Raw genomic sequence first — 13,175 nt, forward strand, 5'->3', positions numbered from 1 at the left:
GAAACCACTCGTCCAGCGTTCTGACTTTATTTTATACACAAGCGTATGGAGTCTGGCCTATTTTGAAATCTCATTTTTTATTTATCTCATATTTTATTTTTACTTGTTTTTTCTCGAATGTTTTTTAACAAATTTAACAGCTCATTTTCATAGCCAAATTTGACGCTCATAACAAATGGTTCGTTTTCACTCTGTCAGCTCAAAAAAATTCGGCGATAGCGCACGAATGGCTTATAAAGCACATTCAGTATTTTTCATTGTTTCAAGTGTTCGACATCAGAAAATATTACATTGTCATTTTTGCCTGTATCTACTCGCGTGCGGCCGCGGTCTCAATTTGGAACTAACACTGTATTCCTCCACTGTAATACTGGGAAATTAGAAAAAGGTGATTGATCACAAACTGACTATACTGCAGTGAGGGGTACAATGAAAGTTTTTAAAGTTTATTTGTTTTGTTATTTTCGCGGTTTGATTGTAAAGAAATATTAAATTTTCGCTTTTTTATTTATATGCGAAACTGAAGAAAAACTCAAGTCTTTATGAACAGTTTCGGGAAAGGGTTGGATGCTTTTATTGTATCTACTCTAACGACATTCCTGAGGAGTCACCGGGCGTGTCTTGGAGCAGAGGTTTTCAATCGCCGTCGCCCCTGTCAGTCGAATTCTTTTGCTGAGGACTGAGCACCAAATACACGTCTCCTTTTTCGCTTTCGCTCCATGAGGTAAAATCCTTCAATAATCATAGTTCGAGTAGGTACGAGTGGTGGCAAAAGCTGATATGCAACCAGTAGTCTTCGGGTAAGTCTGCTGTTTTTGGGTGTGCCGCCGGTGACCGGCCTCGAGGGTAACCCGGGGGCGTTCTGGTGCTCCAGACAGTAGACACTAACATTTCCCATCATGTCGACATAGTGGGATTCAAACTTGGTGATGGGTTTATTTATTTCTTCTATTTATACTTACCCTTGTCCAAACCGTGTAGACGATGAGCAGAGTTTTTTCTTTTACTTTTAGATGGGAACATATTACAACAGAGATGAAGAACATTTAAGAGAAGGTAATATAGAAGTCTAGGCATCTACAGGGCTTATGACCTGTCAATGGCTGGTTTATGTAAATTAAAATCTCCAATCAAAAAGGTAAAAATTAGTAAGGAGCATAAAAGTTTTATTCATCGATCTACCAGAGTTGTATTCGAATGCATTTACAAAAAAATGGAAGATGTTGTTTTTTTGCGTGTAAAAAAGTTTGTTTTTGAATGTTTACAGTTTTTGTTTTTGTGGATCTCAATCAGATTCTTTCCTCAAGTTTTTTATTAATTCTACTCATTTTTTTTCTTTTTACTGGATTTTGGTAATACTAAAAAAATATTAAATTCAATACAACTTGAAAAAAACTGTAGTAAACATGAACACAATACGAGAATATCAGAAAAATATCATATACAATCTTTTAAAACGAGAAAAGGACAATCGAGACTTATAAACCATGGACTGAAATTATACAATAAACTACCAGACAAAACTAAACAAAAGACTCAGACAACCTTTACAAAAGACGTTAAAAATATTATTATTAACAGTAGAATGTGAATTTTAAAAGTGAAAATATTTTGTTAAATGTATGTAACCCGTAAGGGTTTATCAATGAAATTTAAAAAAAAAAATCATATCAACCATGTCGGGAATCGAACCCGAGACCTCTAGCATGGTAGGCACACGAGCTGACCATTACACCACGAGGCCGACGTCTTAGGACGCATGGTATAAAAATATGATAAATGTTTTTGAAAACGGAAAACTTTCTGAAACAAAATTTCATATTCTGATACTCTTCCTTTAAAAAAACAACCAAATCGGTTCAGTTTTGGGGCGCGGAAAACAAGACATCGAAATGTCGATATTGTAAATTTTACTTGAGCATAATCAATCCGACGTGCAGTTGTCTTTTTCGCAACAGCATCTGGGAGGAATTTGCGAGATGGTGACCGAAAAACAATGTTCAATTCTCAGCCACCGCGTTTCTTATTAAACTCATTATCACCATCATTCCCCTCTCCGCACCCAGTGGTACATAGGGAACTGCATTTGTAAACGAAATGCAGCTTATTTCGATATTCCGTTACATGATGGTAAGGTGATCGAATGATCACCTTACGATAACTGTCGTTACAAAAAAAGGAATGGAGTGTTGCACTGTCGATAAAATTATGCTAAATATGCTTACAATTTGAAATTTGATAGAACCATTTTTGTAAAAATATGTTCTAAGGAGTTATTTTGTGGTGTTATGTGGTAAGAGCGAATGTGCAATCACATCACTGATGGCACCGCTAGCTAATTGACCAATGTGATAACTTGCGAGGATGTGAGACTAAATTAAATAAACGAGCGTGACACTGATATAGAACTCGCCTTTTTCCGACATAAAACTGTTAAACTTGCTGTACGGTGTTGGCCGCTGGGCGCTATATCCCCTGCTCCCCTATTAACTAAAATAAAACAAGTAAGTTTCAATTTTTGTTTAATTTAATGTTCGGTTTACTATATACGCAGATTTCATTACAAATATATTGGTAAATAACATATAAATAACATATAAATAACATTGAAACTTATTTGACGATAATACTTGGTTTATAAGCGGGCGAAGCGGGCGAAGCGGGAGCGGTTTCCTTCCACATGGTCAAATTCATGGATGGAATTTCGCTGCAAGGAACAAGGGTGTTGCTGAAAAAACAAGATGAAAAAACTGTAAAACACAATATAGGTATCAGATATTTTTTCGACGTAGATGCAGGTGTTGATGATTAAATTATTAGTTGTTAAATAACATGTTCTCTAGTATGAATCTTTGTTTAATTACCTTTTAAAATAAAATAAATAAATAAATATAAGTTTTGTCTGTTTTTTTTATAATTTAAAAATAAAAAATTTACGTAAAAATAATTTACGTGCATTCCAGGGGCGTGCGGTAGAGTTTTTGATTAGGGAAGCAATAAATACATAAGTAATTGGTACATAATAATATACACTGCTCTTAAGAAATTAAAAACAAACTAAATACTATTAAATATGATTAGGAATAGTAACAATAATTTTACATATCTAGTAATAAATTGTAATTACAAATCAACCAACTTCACTATAATATATACATTATCTTGTTAAAAAACACGACTTTTCAACGAAAAAGAATTGGTCATTATTTGAACCCGAAAAATCAACATAATTTTATGTAATAGGTTATATTTTTTTTTCTTATAACAAATCAATAATATATTGATGTAATGTTTGAATTAAATTCAACATTTTATTTTGTATTTCTACTCCACCACAAAATAATAATCATAATAAAATGTTCAGCACCAAAATACTAAAATCGCATCTGTGCTCCGCGGCACGGCGCGGCAGCGGCGTTGCATTCGCATTGCATGTAAACTACATGGAAAATAATGTATTGGTATGTTTCGGTTGCTTCCGTTGCCCAGTGAGAGTTTTAGTCTGCGCCTGCGCCCGGACTGCGCGTTCAGTACGGCGCGGCGCCGGAACGTAATTTCAAATATGCTTCCATCGCGATCGTTCTTTACATCGATACCCAGCCAGCCAGTAGCAAGTAGTACGCGCATGACAGCGCTGGTAAACGGACGCGCTGGGAGGTTATGTTTCTTTTTATAATTTGTTTTCCAAGGCAATATTAAAATTCCTCCGCAATTTATCGCGACTATTAATACAATTATTAATTATTAGTAATCTAAATGTAAGGTATTATGACTGATAATTAATTTATTAAACATGATATTTTATAAACAATATTTGTTAAACGTAAATTTAGGGTAACCAATGGTTCCATGCGTTCTATGAACGGACCGCGCATGATAATTCCCATTCCGCACATAAGGTGCATAGTGCTCTGCATTGGTACACCAATCGCAGCGTATCTTGATCATATTTGTTACATCAAGGTAAGATGATCAGTCTTAAGCTTCAGGTAACAGTCCAGGGACTAAGAAATATTCTAGTGTGAAAACACCCGTTTAAATCAATATTTCATATCAACCATGTCGGGAATCGAACCCGAAACCTCTTGCATTGTGGTCAAACGCACTGATCATATTAATTTCACTGCGGAAATTTCATAAAATCCGTCTTAGGACCTTACCGGATATCTGGTATCCGGCCAATCTACTATCCGTTTTATCACTAGTAATCATAATCACAAAGTATGTATTAAAACTATCGCTTACAATCCTGGGAAGATGAGAACGAATGTCTTGGGTTGGATTTTAGTTATTCCATCTCCGTTGTCACAGAAAAGTCTAGAAGAAGTGGACTTCCTGATTTCTTTCAATTGTTCTGGAAATGAAAAAAAGTGTCAAATATTTGTTTTTTTTGGGTAAACAAACAGTGTGTACACAAATATTGACAATTTCTCTGTATATTATAGTGTAGGACTTTCATGCACACAACAAAAAAAAATGTTTACACTTAAGACAATAATTAAAATTATGTTAAATATTATAATAAAAAAAACTCCGACGTAAAAAATTTCAACGCTTATCAGTTCATGGTTTACCTCTTCGTTCTAATTTTCAAAGCACTCTCTTAACAGCCTTCCACACTTTCTTTTTCTTATTTAACTCATGTAGTGTCTATGCCGCTCAACTGTGGAATCATCTCCTATCCACCATCAAACATGTTACTACAGTGTCTCTGTTTAAATCACGTCTGGTTGGAAGAAATTGCTATTTGGCAATAAGCCCGCCAATGTACAATTAACATTATGTGCAAAAAGTTAAATTTATAAAAAAAAAAATATTTCTATGATTTTTGACCTAAATTTACATACATTGTAATAAAAAATATCAGCCTCGGTAAATCTATTGTTGTAGTGGTCGCATACTCTAGGTATTGTAGGTTCTTTCAAATAATTTGTTGACGCGTTTTCTGTGTAAAAACAGAAGATTTTGTCTTGTCGGTCTAGATGGCACACGGAATAGAAGTCTTTTAAGTAAATTATGGGAATCAATATTGTTTTATGTGTGGCAAAAGTAACATTGCTGTTCATCGGGAAACGGTTGATGAAATGAAAGTCAATTGGCATTGTCATGAAAACAAATTGACCAATCAATTCACACATCAAATAATGTCTACTTCAATACATATTGCGCTCGCTTTACATAATCTATAGGCATTCAAATTAGTTGATAATTTTCTCGATTGAAGTTCATTTCCCTCTTAAAAAACAGACCACAAGGCCCTGAGAAAATGAAAGAGTTCATTGTATTTAACAAAAAATGTTTTTTTTTAAAATAAATGATAGGTTGAAATTTTAATCTACTTGATAGAAGCATGATAGACTAATAACTAGTTTCAACCGCTCGGGTGACACCGTCTTTTACTTTTACAAAATACTCCCCTCCACAGATTTAAGTGGGAACCTGTCCTATTATTATTTCTATTTAATTAAATAGTGTATATAAATAAATGTACTCCAGCAAACATACCTGCTGTCTGTGTGGGTAAACTACGTTCTTATAACATTATGGTTTGATTAAGTTTTAATAATAATTAGAAAATTTATTTAATTAAATAGTGCCTATATGGGGCCGAGGGTTCGAACCGTCAATAGGGTCGCAGTGAGTCACATCTCGCTGGAAGGTGGGATTCTATTTAATGCTGCGAATGCCCAGTTGCATTCCACTGGCAACATTACTGACTAGTCCTACTCGTTAGCGTCCACGTCGCGAACCCTGGGCAATGGGATCACTCACAAACTCATAACGGTGTGATCACAGCAGATAACGAGAGGATGAAAGGCGAGTTTCTAGCGTCTCCAAACCAGAATCGGCTAAGGGAAGGTAACCCCGACAGAAAAATCTACCAGAAAAGTCAACAGGAATCCACTCTGGTAATTTTTTCCCAAGAATCACTATGGCGAGTACATCCAACAAGCAGTTCTCCTGGCCTCGGAGTAGCGCATGACCGAGATGCTTTCGCCATAGTGATTGCCAACGTCGGGGGGACCTGATAAGTCGCCGCAAGAAGATATATACTATTTTAAGGAAATCCCCCTTCCCCCAAGTTAAGCATTAAAAATAAAAACACATATTTTGGTGTCCCACAAGGGTGTTACTTTGGTACCCCATAATAAAGTATTCTTACGCAAAGTTAATCCAGATCCAGAATTTTCAAACCAGAAACGATCAGCCTGTCTGGTTCTTTGGAACTGCTCATTCAGGATACACAGGAAGGTAGCTCCAACTTGTGAACCATTGGCAAGATTTTCTAAACCTCCTCCAACTGATATGTCAACATCTTTGTAGCTCTTGTATAGTTTTTTCAGGGTAGGAATGTACTGCAAAGATCAAAATGTAATTTGATATTTATATTATTTATTGTTTCAGCATTTACTTTATGGAAAAAACATTAAAATTTTATTTAAAATTAAAACTTAGTAATTTTTTACCACATACGAGTTTAACATAATAACACTATTTTTAGTTTCAAGTATTTTTAATTACCCATCATCAAGTGTAAATATAAACTAAAATAAACAAATTAGTATCAAGGTACTGATGGAAGGGCAAGGCAGTGTGATGTAGAGGGGGTGGGGTTTTCCAAATTATGGGGAATATTGACAGCAGGGGTAAGAATTTTGAAATATGGTATTATTAATCAAAGTTTTGTGTGAATTAACAAAAATTTTGATTTCAATATTTTCTAAGTTATTCATAATAATACATTTATTTGTGACAGAATGTAAAACTTTAATTCTATTCAAATGAAAAGAATGGTTTGTATCCATAATGTGGTTTTTAAGATTCAGAAAAAATATTGCTTGGAAGTGGTATTTATATATATATATGCCGAGTGCTTAAGATTACAAACTGTCTTATATTATAGGCATATAAACAACATAGTATTTAAAAGACAAACAACTAAACCGAACAAAATAATAATAGGGATCAGAGGTCCGAGGTTTGAACCCCACTCTACCACAACTTGATCTCCATTATCTAATAGTGAGTTATTTACAACTTGCTGAAAATGGCCACCAAAATTGGAATATCTAGGTGAATTATAAGAGTACTTGTATTTCTTAAAAAAAAAAATATTCCGATTAATTTTTAGGTCCCAGCCTTCCTTCAAAAGAAAAGTTACCCAGATTTGCATGATACTAAAGTACCTAATAGTCGACCTCGTGGTGTAATGGTCAGCGCGTTTGATTTTATTTAAATATTTATTTAAAAAGTGTCTTTTACACTAGAATATTTCATAGTCCCAGACCTAGTACCTGAAGCGTAAGACTGATCATCTTACCTTCATATAACCAAAAAAATATCAATATACGCTGCGATTGGTGTACTATTGCAGTGTCCTATGCACTATTAGGTGCAGAAAGTGAATGATGATGATGAAATTACCTAATACCAATACGGCACGTTTTCGGCACGTTACTCGTGCATGTTTTTATGTTTTGATTTGAAGGCATCTAATTATGTGATTTAAAATGATTTTTGGAGTGCAACTTATTGATCAGATTAATTCTTGAAAAAAAAAATCAACGCTAGACCAATTGAATCAAGTACTCAAAGGCAGTAAAATCAATAATAAAAAGAACGAAATAGTGTATGAGGTTGAGATTTGTTTTTATGAGACAAATACTCAAATACATGGATATGCAGAGCGAATGAACAGCGAAAGAACGGCTAAAAATATTTGCAATGCAAATGTTGATGGATGCAGAAATAGAGGAAGACCGAGAAAGAAATGGCATGACCAAATCCAACAAATGCTTAAAGATGGACATGTCAAAAGTCTAAACAATTGGTGCGCGCGCATGAGAAGATCTATGAATGTAAAGGAAGTGAGATCTGTATGCAAAGGTATAACTAGATGTTCAAATTTTATTTGTACCTAGTACTAGGAGGTACTAATAATAAACTTAACATATTGTATCCCGGAGTCGTGTAAACACGTGATTATATAACCACGCGTTGTGTCCCGGTTCCGTGTTTTCACGTGATTTACCAGCTATCTAAAAAAGTGAATTTTATTGACATCTAGTGACTTTTATTAGTTCCTTTTTTGCTGCTGTAAACTACGTGAACACACGGGACCGGCACACAACGCGTGGTTATTACATTCATGTGTTTGCACGGCTCCGGGATACAAAGCGCAAAAAAGGAGTAAGACCCTGTATATGTGCGAACATTGCAATGCGCAATGTGGCTCTCCATAAAGGCTATAATGTTGGCAAAACTATCATACAAAAATGACTTATTAAATTGTTCCAAATAAATAATACGAGAAGTTTCAATTGATTTAACTCAGCATTTTCATAATTATGACACTTTTAAGAAACCCTTCACAAAGCATGAAATTTCACAAAAATGGGCCGGGCACAGGGTAAATTCTATGTGTACTCGGCCGGTGCTCAATGTGTTAAAATACTAACGTATATGTATATTCAAAACAATTCGAAATATAATTAATGTACAGGAACTTTTAAAGATTTATTTTGCATTGTGCCAATCAATTTTGGAGTACGGTATAATCGGTTGGGGTAGTGCGAGTGACGCAGTTTTAAATAGTGTATTTGTTGCTCAAAAATCCATAGTTAAAATATTACTCAGAGTCTCGATACAGACATTTACTGAAGAAATATTCCACAAATCACAACTTATGACACCAAAACAATTATACGCTAAAACAATACTTACTTACAGATTCAAAAACTACTCTTACTCAAAGGAAAGACATAACCCCTACAATACATCACATACAAATAATGCTATCACTAGGTCCTTAACGCAAAGACAACTTAAACAAATACAAACTAATATCACTTTCGGACAAAGGGATTTTGAATATTATTCAACGGAGGAGGTATTAGGTAACGGAGGAATTATTAGATCAAAAGGAGGTATAAGGCTGCCTACTCTTATGAGGAATTGGCGTGATGGTTTATTTTTGTTGTTGTAGTACTCAAATACAAAAATAAAAAGGAATAATATTATTTAAAAACAATGAAACAATCAAAGTAAGCAGAAATTGTCAAAAATGGACTTACTTCCAGTGGAATCAAATCAGCATAATCTTCGAAGCTTTGAGCAACCTTAAGCCCACAATACTTCCTGTAGTCGTTGTAATAGGCAAGTGCGTGGTCTCGATCTCTTTGGATATCTGTAGCCTTCATGTCGATACCATAGCCAACTCCTTGACAAGCCAACATTCTGTCGCTAATCTAAAATTATATAACATTGTTAGTTGAAATACGATCAGAAATAATATATTTCGAACAAATATGATATGTATGTTAGCATAATAAAAGGTCAAAAATAATAGAATTAAATAATATAAACTTAAAACTAAGAATACTCCTAATCAAGACCTATGTATGGAGTATCTTGATGTATGGCTGCGAGACATGGTGCCTATCCGAAAGAGATAAACGGAGACTAGAGGCTTTTGAGATGTGGTCCTATAGAAGACCACAAGGAATTTCCTGGAGAGACCACATTACAAATGAGGAGGTACTCCAAAGAATCGAAGGTGGAAGGCACCTGCTCAGGACCTTGTCCGAAAGGCGAGCGAGATGGATCGGCCATGTAATACGTCAAGAAGGCCTCCTACATGTCATAATGGAGAGGATGACCGAGGGGACAAATTCTAGGGGACGCCCACGCCGAGAGTACCTGGAGGACCTATTAGAGGACGTGCGCTGCTCATCATATGTTGACTTAAAAAAAACCACACAAGACAGGGAGGAATGGAAGAAAAGAATAAAAGTAATTGCTGCCAGCCAATCCCAGGATTGAGACCAGAGAAGAAGGTTAGTATAGCCTTCATCTTCAAGGATTTGTGCCTTTTTGTACATTAAAGGAGCTTTTGATAACATTTCAATTGAAATCATTACTAATGGAATGACAAAACGTAGCGTTGATTTGACCACTGTAATGGATTAAGTCAATGATATCGAACAGAACGGTCAAGACGACATTGCTTGATACCACTATAGAGGTATCGATAACAAGGGTCTGTCCTCAAGGTGGTGTTCTATCCTCACTTGAATGGTCCATTGTGGTTGACGATTTATGTCGATTACGAGGGGTTAAGAGTTTATGACTCAGGGAAATATAGATGACTTGGTGGTCTCGATTGTGGGTAGATGGCCGGGTACTAATCGAGACTCATGCAGATGGCCTTAAAAGAGATTGAGAGCTTGTGTAAAAAGACAAAACTGGAGTGTCAAGATGTCAAATACCTAAGAATGATCTTGAATCAAAGACTAGAATTTACGCGTACAAAATGGGACCAGAAAGGCCAAAATTATACTTCGCACTAGTTGCCGCTTCGCACTAATGGTGGGTAAAAAATGGGGCCTCAAACCAAAACCTGTACTTTGAAAATATATTTGGTGTATAGCTTGCCACAAAAAAGCCCAATAAAAAGTATGCTGCGGAGCATATCCCAGCCTACAAAGAATGGTCTAGAATTACCACTGGAGCAATGACTCTACTTCAACTACGGCAATGGAAGCGATGTTATGCCTAAATCTTCTACATATTCATGTGCAGATGGAGGCTGATATGACCATGTTTCATGCAATGGAGTCGGGCAATGCCAACTGTAAATCTAGAACTATGAGGAATTTGCAGCAATACCTCATCGATTATTCGATGTTAGCTATGCCATCGGAAGTAATGACTATGGAATTCAATTTTCAAATGCATTTTATAGTGCTTACACCTGATAGGGAACAATGAAGGAGACATTGTGTAGTAAACCGATGGCTCCTAGAAAGATGGACAATCAGGGAATCAGATGCTGGGATACACGAAGTTAGATCCGCAAAAAGCTTCTCCATTAGCCTAAGGCTGTATTCCACTGTCTTCCAAACGGAACTTTATACCATCTATGCCCGCGCTCATGAAAATTTGCGCAGACAGTAAAAAACAAAATAATTTATACTCTCTGAGTGTAAGGCTGCACTAAAAACACTGAATTCTATCCAACTCAATTCTAAATTAATCTTAAAGAGCCTACGGGTGCTTAATTGGGTCAATAAGTGTTACAGTGAACCATTAATTTGAGCACTTGGACACTCAAACATCAACGGTAAGATGGACAGACGTAAGACATAAGACGGACAGCTGATGAATTGGCAAGGCTAAGAACTGAGACAGACCCAATAGGCTTTGAACCCTACTGTGGGTTGCCGTAATGTGATTCTCAAAATGGGCTTAGGTCATGGGTCAGGAAGCAGAGTGTAAATTTTTTTTTTGGACCTAATAAAGCCAAAATCAAGTGAGGGTTATCACTAAAGGCCTTACAAGGCACTGCAGATTGAACCAACACCTTGCTAGAAGCAGTGCAGATCAGGAAAAACCCATACACATTGTATGTGAATGTGATCCTTTACATCATAAAAGGAGCCTCATCCTTGGAGGATCACCACTACCGGACAAGCCTGAGAATGTTAAAGAGCTCACCCCGTACCTAATAGCACGATTCTTTACGGATCTGGGCTTGAAGGTGGAGATTTAGCAAAATGCAAACTCTCGCCTTCCACACAGAAGCCAGGTTATTTGTATACCCGGGCTTAGAGAACGAGAACTACTCACGGGGACCCGTCGCAATAGATTTTTACAGGTCACGCTGACTTTAGGAGCTTGCATAGCACTGACTCCCACTTCTAAGAAAAATAAGAATAAGTTGTGTATGTTATCAACCTGTTCTACGTTGGATCTGTCAGTTGCTGAAACTTTTTGTGTCAACAAGCCCACAGTAAGTTGCTCAATGTTTGTTCCTTGTTCTAAAACTACAGGCCTGTTGAACCAGTTCGAAATTGATGTGGTAGATTTAGTTTGACGTTCTGCGTCCATGAGCCTATAACAAAAAAAAATGATTTTGATTAACATCTCATAGACATATTACTTCCTTATCCTCTTTATGCCCTAAAGGTGTCTGCGACGTTGGAAATCACATCTTTATAGTAATATCCTGAGAAATAATAATCAGAGTGGTCTTCCGTTGCCTTTTCTGATAAGTTTTCTATCGGAGCCGCCTTCTCTTTGCCGGGTGGGTCCAGTATTTGGCGCCGGAGATTCGCCATTTGCTTTCTCACTATCTGCTATGACACTGATGGTAATGTCAGTGGTTACATTGCTCGGAGTTCTCGAGGCCTGACGACCACTCATGAATGCTACTGATGACTTGTTGGTATTACCGCTAATGTAACGCAGTTTGGTTGTTCGTGAAAATAAATCTTCCAGCAAGACATACCCCATCACGATCGTTCAAATCATCAGAACTCACAATGTTTTTAAAATCGAAAAAAAATCGTCAACGATAAAAAGCGTTTCAAATTTACAATCCGTTTCTGGCGTTTTAGTGCTTTGATTATTATGAAATGAATTAATAGTTTGAATATTAAGAAGGAATTGATGGACACAGAATTACCACTGGCGCACAGCATGATGTTTATTATATAGATAGTCATCAACACCATTCTCTCAGCAAAAAAACATCGGGAGATAATACACAAAAAACTTGGGATGAATGTAAGAAAAAAGACAATCAACTTTGTTCCGGCCACGCGTGCATAGAATCCTAGTTAGAAACTGGTAACTGCTAGCTTGGTGCTGGACCCTCAATAAAGACGAAGGTTCGCTTTCGGGTCAGGCCTTAGAGATATCGCAAAAAGTATACTATGGAAATCATCGACCAGTTTATTGAAAATTAAAATTAATGTATTACGGCCCTAAAAGGGAGGGTTATAAATTTTAATTAAATCATGTATATTGCGTGCGTAACTTTCGTTTGAGCTCGGGGCACGGCACTATAAAGCGTGTATACTTTCAAATAATAAAATACTTATTGGTTGCTGTCAAAATATACCCAACGTTGAAAAAAAAAATCTTCTTCTTCTTTTCCACATCCGCTCCTATGTGGAGCATGTGAACATCACCAGTTGCTTCCAGGAGACCCTATCGCCAGCCACCATTTTTGCCTCTTTCCATGTCAATCCAGCGCCCCTAGTTCCGCCAAATAAAATCGAAAGATCGTCATCGACGGCCTTCCAGGACGGCGTGATCCCGCAGGTTTAAAGAAGAGGCAACTTGAGTTTAAGTTCTCCTGAGGCATGCGCAGCACGTGTCCAATCCACCGC

General features: G+C 36.5%; 1 protein-coding gene across 1 annotated transcript in view; it reads right to left on the reverse strand.

The window, feature by feature from the left end:
* Nucleotides 1–2,515: 2,515 nt before the first annotated feature.
* The window catches only part of LOC148281723 (immunomodulatory peroxidase-like), a 31,668-nt gene continuing 21,008 nt past the window's right edge, over nucleotides 2,516–13,175 (reverse strand). The window contains exons 8-12 of the mRNA XM_088226256.1: nucleotides 11,737–11,893; nucleotides 9,075–9,248; nucleotides 6,164–6,356; nucleotides 4,246–4,354; nucleotides 2,516–2,728 (exon numbers count right to left, since the gene is read on the reverse strand). Coding sequence (XP_088082382.1) covers nucleotides 2,614–2,728; nucleotides 4,246–4,354; nucleotides 6,164–6,356; nucleotides 9,075–9,248; nucleotides 11,737–11,893 — 748 coding nt within the window. The 3' untranslated portion in view covers nucleotides 2,516–2,613. The remainder of the gene's footprint in view (nucleotides 2,729–4,245; nucleotides 4,355–6,163; nucleotides 6,357–9,074; nucleotides 9,249–11,736; nucleotides 11,894–13,175) is intronic.

This window comes from Micrasema longulum, unplaced genomic scaffold (assembly GCF_059751315.1).
Source record: "Micrasema longulum isolate JH-2025_06_02 unplaced genomic scaffold, ASM5975131v1 h1tg000416l, whole genome shotgun sequence".
Classification (NCBI taxonomy): Eukaryota; Metazoa; Arthropoda; class Insecta; order Trichoptera; family Brachycentridae; genus Micrasema; species Micrasema longulum.